This window comes from Sipha flava, unplaced genomic scaffold (assembly GCF_003268045.1).
Source record: "Sipha flava isolate LNK unplaced genomic scaffold, YSA_version1 43_pilon_pilon, whole genome shotgun sequence".
NCBI classification, from domain to species: domain Eukaryota; kingdom Metazoa; phylum Arthropoda; class Insecta; order Hemiptera; family Aphididae; genus Sipha; species Sipha flava.
In genome coordinates, this window is record NW_020273171.1 from 1,367,854 (window position 1) to 1,378,961 (window position 11,108).

At 36.6% G+C, this 11,108-nt stretch overlaps 1 protein-coding gene across 2 annotated transcripts in view; it reads left to right on the top strand.

Moving 5' to 3' along the window:
• LOC112689284 overlaps positions 1–10,422 on the top strand; it is a 48,671-nt gene extending 38,249 nt beyond the window's left edge. The window contains exons 3-18 of one of the 2 annotated variants that reach the window (XM_025562914.1): positions 13–209; positions 1,267–1,372; positions 2,001–2,083; positions 6,545–6,844; positions 6,925–7,045; positions 7,167–7,312; positions 7,405–7,506; positions 7,591–7,670; positions 7,851–8,028; positions 8,110–8,292; positions 8,382–8,553; positions 8,625–8,835; positions 8,910–9,175; positions 9,251–9,395; positions 9,611–9,815; positions 9,885–10,422. In XM_025562914.1, the coding sequence (XP_025418699.1) occupies positions 13–209; positions 1,267–1,372; positions 2,001–2,083; positions 6,545–6,844; positions 6,925–7,045; positions 7,167–7,312; positions 7,405–7,506; positions 7,591–7,670; positions 7,851–8,028; positions 8,110–8,292; positions 8,382–8,553; positions 8,625–8,835; positions 8,910–9,175; positions 9,251–9,395; positions 9,611–9,815; positions 9,885–10,060 (2,671 nt within the window). In that variant the 3' untranslated portion in view covers positions 10,061–10,422. Of the gene's footprint in view, positions 210–1,266; positions 1,373–2,000; positions 2,084–6,544; positions 6,845–6,924; positions 7,046–7,166; positions 7,313–7,404; positions 7,507–7,590; positions 7,671–7,850; positions 8,029–8,109; positions 8,293–8,381; positions 8,554–8,624; positions 8,836–8,909; positions 9,176–9,250; positions 9,396–9,610; positions 9,816–9,884 lie in introns of both variants that reach the window. The other variant, XM_025562915.1, reaches the window with a different exon arrangement.
• Positions 10,423–11,108: the final 686 nt, after the last annotated feature.

The following is an 11,108-nucleotide window of genomic DNA, read 5'->3' on the forward strand; positions in this document are numbered from 1 at the left end:
CAGCTACGAGACGGTACAAACGCCGCCACCGTTGCCGTCCGCGCCCCAGGTGCCCGCGGTCACGACCCCTCCCGCGGCCGCGGCGCGCGACGGCGACGGCGACCAGTACGGCCTTCCGGACAAGAAACCGATGGCGGCCGACAACTGTTCGCTGGAAATCGACAACAGCATTTACGGGCTGAATGCCCCTTCGGAGTCCACTTCGTCCGGTAAGGCGTCCGTGCATTCCATCGGGTATAATGGTAGTACGCGTACAGTCGAATCAGGCGTTTCGACGCAGGAGAATTTTCCGCGATTTAACTAAATATTTACCGTTACGGTCCAGGCGAATGTCCGGTCCAAAACCGACGGTTTTTCGTTTTACTTGAAACCATATGTTACGTTTTCATTTCAATTAATTATATTGTTATTCTGATATAAACACTCGCGTAACACAATAATTCATGGTTCAATCATATAAAAATGGAATACGCGTTGATTTTCACGGTCACTTCCTTTCTATCGAGCATCGGACACTTGAAAGTTATATGGAATAACGATATAATTAAAATAATCATTTTTTTAATTATATACAAATGTTCTATTTTTTAAACTCTGTCGATATTGCATAGGGAGATATAATATAATATGCATGTTTTGTAAAATTCGTTTAAAATGCCCAATCGAACGGTAAAATTCCATAAAACAAAATTCTTCGGCTATACGCCCACGACATACGAAGACGGTGTTACATGATTTGTCATCGGATTCACTTGTATGTGTTACTTGTGGACAAGGACGACATGAAATATTTTTTATAACGTATAATATAATTATATTCTCACTACTGATATTATCTGACGTATTATAACTCCGTCCTTTTCGAAACTTTCGAGATGTCCGAGATTTTAAAACCAAATAATAGGGTATTATACATTTTCGTTCGTCGTGATTTAACCGTTATAACTATGGAGTATTTTCATTGATTTCCTGAGGGCGAGGGAAGTTCATTTCGCTTTGAATTCGATACGTACACGGTTAATTATATAAAACCCAAAAAAAAATATGCATGTGTAATAACCAGTAATCCCGCAACCTGCCGCCAATTGGTACGATACCGGTTGGAACCTATCTCACGTTCCCGTTTAAGCGTTCGATTCATTGTAATTTTCTCTCCTTCTGATTTCGGTTAAAAGGGAAAACTAAACAGAAATGTACTATAATTATTAAGATCTGAGAGGTATAATTTTTCGAATATGTATAATTTATCATTCGTTCTCTTTTCAGGTGTCACGTCTGATAGCGTCAGCGCTGATCGAAATAGCAAATTTGACTTAGATGAAGAATGGGTCGACGTAGATAACACTTCGGATGAACTTCAAGAAATTATTGTGTAAGGGTTTGAAAAGTTTATACTATAATAATTATATTATTGTTGTCATTCTATAAGCCGTGGTTGACAAATGAATCAGATCTGATTACAATTTATGAAGTAATTTATTTATCTTTTTACTGGAAATGTTTCTATGATTTTCAAATTTTGTTAGGATTTGACAGATTTTTTCATCGCACTACGATAAATTTCAATTCATAATTTACAGATTATTTCAATGAGCACAAATCTACATAATTAAAACAAACATCTAATGTATCGTATTGTAATTATCTCTTGTAAAAAGAATACAAAAATCTATCTAATTAAATCTAAAAAAAATTTTAAAATGTATTAATTCTTGCTTAAAATAACTACGCATTCTGTTGGTAATAATTTTGAATTAATTAATTATTTCGTAAGCTAATTATACATTTTCTATTCATATTTTTTTAATGCTTTGCGAAAACGGTATTAGAACCACTAATGATTTAAGCATTTACATATCAGTGCGTTCTTCATTATTTTTGTAGCCCATCCCCTCTTCGAACAAATATTTTTTGCTTGTAAAACGTTTTTCCGATATGTGTAAAAATTACTTTTTATTATTTTCACATGAAATATATTAAAATGATTATGGTTCTAATAGGTTTCGTCAAAAGCCCAAGATTAACGACACAACCACGAAAGGGTGGTCAATACAAGTTCGGAAACAGTTGACCAAAGCTTACGGTAAGTCATCGAATACAATATTATGTAGTATATTTTCGTAGAACGCCTTAAAATACTGAATACTTGCAATACAACAAACACACGTGCCTATATCGAGTAAATTGTAATTTCATCATACTCGTTACCTACTCCTCATTGAACACTCGTATCTTACATAATTGCGGTTTAGAATAATACATTAGGTTAAACTTTGTCGTTCTAAAAGTTTATTATATTTTTTGATGGTTTAAAGCGAAAACCGTCATTTTAAACACAGGAAACTATTTTTGAAATTGTTTTCATAATATCACGTTTGTGTTAAATATGTGTTGTATTAGAATCTGTTAGTGGTAAAAATGACTTTATGCATACTTCTACTATTCGAACGATTAGAGCAAATTCATATAATAACGATGTTTTCCATAATATCGTTACTTTTAATATCGATAAACGCTTAATTTTATGTGATTTCATGTAGGTTTTACGTGTGCGGCATTGATTTTTTCGGGATTATTCAACGTGCATCATGTTCATTAGCAATTTCATTATATCGATAACATAACTGATAAAGTATATATCAAAATGATTTATTTGTTAACTCCAAGGTTCAAATTAAACGAACCGCATTGATTTTTTCATCAACAAAATGAACTTTCTCTGCTTTCGTCTTGCACAAATGATACGTCGATGTGAAATTGAAAGCAAAAATCATTGAATATTCCGTGCAACTAATAAGATGATTTAGTACGTGGGAACTGTCAGTATTTGAATACATTTCTGTAATGATTAAATTTTGTTTTTTTTTTTTCTCGTCATTGAAATGTCGTGATTTTACCAAGCTTAAGATTCGTCGAAGAACTTTTTCGCTAGAAACCGGTTTTGCATTACATAGTATATATATACTTCCCAAGGCCAAGATCATACGATTATCCTAATGGATTCGTAATACGTTTAGACTTACGAGCACCGTGTAGTCGTTGCGAGGCCAGTTTTTTCGCCCTCACACAAATCGCGCGTCTTAGCAAAACCGTACGAATACATTTGTACGGTAAATGACTCGTACAAAACAATAATATGATATTTTAGTACGTTTACCGGAGTGGCAAGGTCGCGTAAAAAATCGTACAACTGGTTTGGTACGTGATAATGAAATGCATCGAAACGTTCGAAGTGTACAGAGTGTTGAGATCGTATGCAGAAGTTGAAATGGAAAATCAATTTCGTACCGGTGTTTGTTGGGCACTTTGTACGAGTGATATTTAGATGCGACGGGGGGCAGAGGGTGTTGACTAGTTATCGACAGATAAAAAAAAGATAAAAACAGTGACATTTTATTGATTATGACGGTTTCTCTCGTGTTACATCTCACATTAAAACGAAACACCGAGAAGACAGTCGTTGATCCACGGCAATAAATTATTAATTTCTTCCTATCTGTTTTCCTTTGCCATTGTACTCCAGTTGGTTTTCCGGACGGTATTTCTTAATCGGTTCCGACGTGTGAGCGCATCGCAAAGCTCAGACAATATTTTTTGAAAACGCAAACGAAACACTTTTTCTTCGCCCAACTCGTATTCGATATTGGACAGATATTTAACGGTTAGTCCGCAGAAAACGAACGGCGAATGCACGGGAGACGTAGTCTCGGCATGGCGTTCGGAAGTATTACGTTCGTTGGACGTCGACAATAATAATTATCGGATAATTATTATGCGTCCGAAAAACTTCGAGCACTCGTAAGACTTTCGATTATACGACGATGTTTGCGAGTACAAGTTACGTTGCTATTGCGCGACATCGCAAGAGCAAAAGACCCGCAGCGCCCGCGACGAAAAACGCATTTCCTCTCCCGTTCTTCGGCAGCACGTCATAATTCCGCTCGTGTGGCAGGCGCACATCGCGGATCGGTCGGCCGCATTTTTTTACTACTCATTTGAATAAGATTATTTACTCATTTATATTTTATATTCGCTTCGGTTTCCGACGCGTTTGACACAATGTTATACCGTACGAATACCGCCCCCGCACGTTTAGCAGACTTCATCGGCCGCGACAAGTCGGAGGCGGTTTAACGGCGGTGGGTCGTTCCTCGGACCTTGCCCCCCCCCCCAATGGTTTGTTTTGCACACAAATATTATGAAATAATCGCGACTAAATGAATACGTTCGACCGGTTACAATACGCGTTCACGCATGCGAATTTCATCGCTATAATCTAATGATGATGGTACACTTCGTAATAATACATCGCGGCGGAACGTCATTCCGTCCCGTTTCTTCGCCCGCCACTCCCTCGCCACCAAAAAAGTTTCGTTCCGACGACGTACCCACCAACAACCTGCCACGTTCGTAACAACAGGAATGTAATTCGCGATGATGTAACGACGATAATCTCGTCGCCCGGACGATTGGACTGTACGGTCGGCGTGTACCGCGGATGGACGTGCTTCGATTGTGTTTGCTGCGCGTGGGCCGCGACGATTAGCGCGGATGGAGTAGGAGAAAAAGGAAAAAAACTACACGACCGAATCGAAAACCTGTTTACCCTCCCGACCGTGTAATGTTTCCTTTTTCTGCACGCGCCCGACAACCGCCGGACCGTGTACACAGTTCGTGTTATTACTATTGTTGCCGTGTCCGCCGTGCGCTCCTACCCGTCCCGAACGCGCTCCCACCACCGTGAAAATTATCGCAACGGTCCAAGGACTCGGCGCTGTAGTGGGCCGCCGCCGTGTTGTCCGTCTCCTCGGCGCGCGCGAAGTGAAAGTGGCGCGCGCGCAGGACGCGTAATCGCCCCGCCGCCGTCGACCGGTCGCAGTGCTGTGCCGTTTTTTGACGTAACGTCTCGTCGCCGTCGTACCCGCGCAACAGCTGCGGCAAAAGCCCGTCGTAGTTTCGTTTCTTTCCGTTTTTTTCAAAGTAACGTTTTTTTTTTTTTTTTTTATTGTTGTTTTCCACCCGAATTCCTTTATCCGTCCGGTGACGAAAATGAGTGATTTGTACGACGGAGAAACCATCTGCCCAACCTCCGTCTGTCATGCCATCGTCTTCTTATTACTGTAACTCTCAAACGCTGCCGCCGCCTCTGCCGCCGGCCCGAACCCAAAGGCGCAGGAAATCGCTATTCGTCGATAAAGGTTTGGTTTTCGTGAAACGATAACGGTCGTTTAGATGTAAGCACACGCACTCGATTACGATTGTTCTACTAACGGTTTAATGTTTATGTACATGATATTGTGCATGTATTTCGTAACGATATCCTGAGTTTTAAATATTGCTAATCGTCGTTGTTTTCAATAATATCGACGACATCGACGTCACTGTAATCTCGGGAATAACTCGACTGTCGGTGTCTGCTGTTATTTCCATTAGACCGAGTTTGATATTAGAGTAAGATAAGAAATCGATCGTGTAACGTATTCGTTTTTATTTTCAATTTACGATTTCTTGTGTACGTGTATGGTCACACTTCTGAAACATTAATAGTGATTAGCGATTCTCGAGAGATGACACATGAAATAAGAAATCCGAAGGCCGAATCGTAGGTAGAATAAAAGAGCCGTGTTTGAAGTTTAGATATCCGTTACATCGATGATATACATCAGATCAAGGCTTATTGTTTACCGATCTACACTTACTACACGTACCTATATATGATTTTACTCGGTTTCAAGAAATTCATGTTTCGTTGGTGGGCGTTTTAAAATAAAACGAGATGTAAATTTTGTTTCTCTCTAGACCACGCGTTTGTGAAAGGAGACTAAGTGTGGAAAAATATTCACTAGTAACTTAAATGTATACACATTGTTATCTAGATGAAAATATACGTATACAAGTTCCGCAATCTTACCGAAACAATTAACCAACTGTAAATAATCGAGCGTGTGCTTCAACTGACCATAAAACGTTATATTGTTGAGGACACGCCTTTTTAACACATTTAATGTACTGCTACCTGTGTGCTTTCTTTAGTTTCCATCTCGTCGCAATCCGTAATTAGTTTCATAAAGGACGTCCCTGAACAACTTATCTCTAAAAAAAACAAATGCGATTATTTAAACGAACAATTACTGAATGTGGTGTTGAAGACCGTTTTCCTCGAAGAGAAATTCGAGTCGCAGGAACTGTCTTTATATTTTGATAACGGTAAGTTGTATTGTAATATTATGATAAACTGTGTTCCAATATTCAGTGGCGCGCGCTAAATAGAAAATGTGGTAATCTGCACATTAATTCGTCCTAGTACTGAGTAAATGTATTATTATTATTATTATTAGTTAATGTATTATTATTCATTATTTACATACCTAAAACTATGTATGCATACGAAAACAGTGTTATAGTTTTCTCTCCACGTTATCGCCTATTTTATTTTTTATTTTTGGTTCTATCTTTCACGGCAAATTATATTGATGAAATAAAACGAAGTAAAAGTATCATTGAGACGAAATTTATATTAATTTTTTTTTTTTTTTGTCAACAGAAATCAAAGAAAAGACAAATACCATTAGCCAAGAAATACCGGAAGAAATCTACGCCGATTATGACTCATTTGAATCCGACGACTCGTGGGACGATTGTAAGGATGGTGTCAATATCAAACGAGTGCCGTACCCTTGTGAAAATCGTGATCTACCAGCTCCGCCAAGTCAGCAGAACATCTACGGACTTGTGCCACTGGTCAAAAAGGCTGGAAACCGGATGAAAAAGCGGTGGTCGTTCGGATCCCTTGGTTTAAACCGAATACGGAAATTGAGCGTGGGCCATTTAGCGACTGATTTCGGTAAGCTTAACGAACAAATGTAATATTTAGCGAAATGCGTTGTGTTAATCGTGAACATTCGTTTGACGGTGTCCGCGTAGGCAACAAAACTTACGGAAGCACGTCGGACAAATCGACTGAAAACAAATTCAATCCGTCGGCAAAACGCAACAGTCTGTCGTCTTCGATTTTCTACCTGAACGATTCTATATACAATAACATGTAAGTATAGCGTAATATTATACGATGGAAACGTACATCGGACACGCGTTGCAATCGATAGCGAAAATCGTTATCGTAAATTGTTGAAAATCTGAAAGAAAAAACAATATTTCGTTTGCAGAGAAAATGGTCAGATACGTGCGCCCGTCAGGAATGCGAGCAAACCGCCTTCGTCCGTCGATTCGCGACGTCTAAGCGTGGCCAGACCCAGTTCACCACCGCCACCACCACCGCCACTTCCGCCACCAGTTAAACGGCACTCGACTGGTAAAACGTCGTCGCTAGTTCATTATTACGACGATTTGTGTTTATTGTTGTGCGCGGATGAATGACGTCTGTTTGTTTCGTCTGTATTTCAGGAAGCAACGCTTACGACGGTTCATTGCCCCGTTCGATCAGCAATTCCAAAGGCAGGCCGGTGTTGGACAAGAGTAACACCGTCGAATCGGTATCTGAAAACGGTAATGAAAAACTATACGCCCAATCGCAATTTCTATTGCCCGATACACATCATTTTTGTCAATAAAACGATTATTCGTCCGCAGGTTCCAATCACGGTTCCGACTTGTACATGCGATTCGCCGACGAGCCTTTGTATCAATTCTACGCTGCCGATATATCCGAAGTACGTGTATCTATATCATTCGTTATCGACTTGTTGCGATTGGATCGATTACAAAAAAAAAAAAAAAAAATCGAACAAAAAAGTAACATCCTCGCGACAACACGATAACTTTTATTAAACGTGTCCGTATTCCGTTGTTATTGTCGTGACGATTTAATTTTAATTTTAATTTTCTCGCAGCGTACGAAAAGCGTTTTCGCGGGTGACATGATGGAAGAGTGTGACGGCTACGAAGAGATCAGCTCGATTACAAGCAGACCGTCAGCTCTAGAGTTGATAACGCCATGTCCGTCTGGGCACGGACAACACCGATCTTTATGGTGCGAAGTTCCAGAAGTAAAAAATAGTGGCATTATAGGTGGGTAACTAGGATTTGTTTTGTTCGTCGCGTTATGAACGAGTCTGATGCGATGTTAATGCTTCATTTACGTTTCGTTAGATACGCTAAAACCACGAGAGCGAAAGTTGCAAGAAGCCAAGTTTGAATTAATCACGTCCGAAGCGTCTTATTTTAAGTCTCTGACCGTACTCGAGAAGCATTTCGTAAATAGTTATTCAATGAACGACGAGACGATACTAAGTAAAAACGATCGAAAGATTCTTTTTGGAAATGTTAATCCAGGTAAATGATTTTTTTTTTTTTTAGTTTTTTCTTTTCTAACGCTAGAGCTATATCGATTGAACGGACATGTAATTTATTTATTTTTTTAGTGCGGAAATGTTCCGAAAAGTTATTAGCGGCCTTAGAAAAATGTTGGCAAGATAACATACTTCTCAAAGGTCTTTGCGAGATTTTATATACACATTCCAAAGAAAACTTTGAAGTTTTCGTAAGATATTGCTCAAATCAAATTTATATAGACCGTACATTGAAAACACTAAGGTAAAAACACTTTGAAATGCTCTGCGTCGAACTATAAGGAAAATCTATAAAAATTGTTAACGTAATTTCAGAGAAAAAAATTTTAAATTCAATGAAGCTTTACACAGACTGGAATCAGATACCAAGTGCCAATCACTTTCTCTTCACTCGTTCCTAATGTTACCTATGCAAAGAATAACTAGATTACCCCTACTCGTGGATGCAATTTTATCACAAATGGATTCTTCTGACAATTCTTTGGAATATCAAATGTGTGAATTAACTTTAGCTTCTTTAAATAGTGTAAGTTGATAAAATGCAACAGCAAAAGTTGGAAATGTTCTTAATTCGATCTATATTATTTAAATTATTTTTAGATTGTACAAAATTGTAATGAAAGTACTAGAAAATTAGAACGTTACGAAGAAATGTTGCTATTGAGCAGACAATTAGAATTTTCTAGCAAAAAAGAAATTAAAGCCATGTCTGTAGCTTCCAGTTCACGTTGGTTAGTGCGTTCAGGTTCCATGTTGCATTTGACTAGTCCTGATGCTAAATTGACGTTTAGTCGAAAATTAATACGACCAACTAAATTGTACTTCTTCCTATTCAACGATATGTTTTTCATAGCGAAACGCAAAAGGTATTTCGCATAATAAATATATTAAATATGTTAACAACTGGTTATGCTTAATATATTATTGATTCTTTTTCACAGTGATGAAAGCTATACAGTGGTGGATTATTGCGCAAGAAATTTCGTACAAATGGTCGACGCGACTGAATTAGTTATTACTTCATCCTACAAGAATCTTCTAATGTTAACTATTTTAGAAAACCATGAAGCAAAGACTATTGAAATGGTATTTTATTTTGATTATTTATGAATGTCTTAGATTAAAGTTACTTTACTCAATAAAATTGAAATTTAATTAAAAATCGTTGATTAGATTAATTAACTCAACATATACAATTGTGTTTGAATTATGTTAATTAGCTATTAAATTGTAAAAAATAATTTATCACTTCGATTGGTACCTTTACCTATCATATTTTAAATAAGTTATTTATTCAACAGTTATTAAGTTGTGATTCTGAATCTTCCAAAAAACGATGGATTGAAGCAATGTCACCTCCTATTAGTTCCAATCCTGACGAAACATTGTACAATGAATGGGACTGCCCACAAGTATATTCTGAGCATCCATACACAGCCGTTCAGCCCGATGAACTTTCGTTACAGAGTGGAGATATTGTCAAAGTTCTAACTAAAATGAATGATGGTAATATAAATATATTTCCTCATAATTTTCAAACAAATTGATTAAAAATATTATTCCTTCAACTTTTAGGATGGTACCATGGTGAGCGAATTCGTGATGGTGAGAAAGGATGGTTTCCAGGTAATTATACATCAGAAATAGCATCACAACATGCTAGAGCGAAAAATCTAAAACAACGTTACCGCTTATTGGCAATGTCTGGGAGTTACCTGCAGTCTCAACAAGATAAAATTAAGAAAAAGTAGTTAAATTATTTAAATCCCATTTTTTGTTATTTTTACTTCACATTTCTTTATTGAAAGAAAGAAACACTTAGAAGTGTAATTAATAAGCTGTATTATAATATACTTTAAATGCTTATCTAAAAAAATATACAATATATATTAAAAACAAATATGTATCAAATTTATAACATAGTTTGTACGTTTTTAATCGGAGCCAGTAGACAAACAAAATAATATCTTTTACATTTTATAAAAATACCTGATGTGTTAAGGCTAATTATTGTTTTATTTATTGTATTTGATTTAAAATCTATTTATCATTTTGTATATTTACCTTACCTCGACAAGGTTAAATGGTTAACCTCGCTCATTTAATTTTAAATCTGTAAATGTAAATATTTATTGTTTCTGATTATATAATGTACTGTTACTGTTATTTACAATTATACGTTAATGATTTTTACTTAAAATAAACTATAGGAAATATGATTATATTTAAGAACAAGTAAATTTTGTACAACATTTTTTAATTTTATAATATTTTAACAATACCAGTTTTAAATTTAAAACTAATATTAGACGGAACTACAGTCTGGACTAATTAGGCCATTAATTGTTTTTTCCTATACCATTGCGAAATCTGATCAAAACTAACATTGAAAGTTATATTAGAATTTATTTAATACCTTTTGTAGTTTAGTGTGTATTGAAGTAACAATATTTGTTCAGTTATAAAAATTCCAATACAACAATTATTCTTCAGGCGAAAGCTGGATGCAATTTTTGTTCACTGGTAAACCATGAAAACGAAATCAAGTGATTACAATTTATATTACGTTTTCATTTTCGAAAATTTGAATGAACAATATTAACAACGGATATGTTCGTTGAGTGGTGACTCACTGTATTGTGCTTGCTAATAAATGGATGGATTGATTGAAGACTTGCTACCAAGGGCGCCGTAAGGGGGTGCAATGTACTTGTTTATCTTTTATAAATTATAATACTTATTTTTTAAATAATAACGGTAAATGTCTAGGTTTTTTTTCCAAATATAATGCGTTTATTT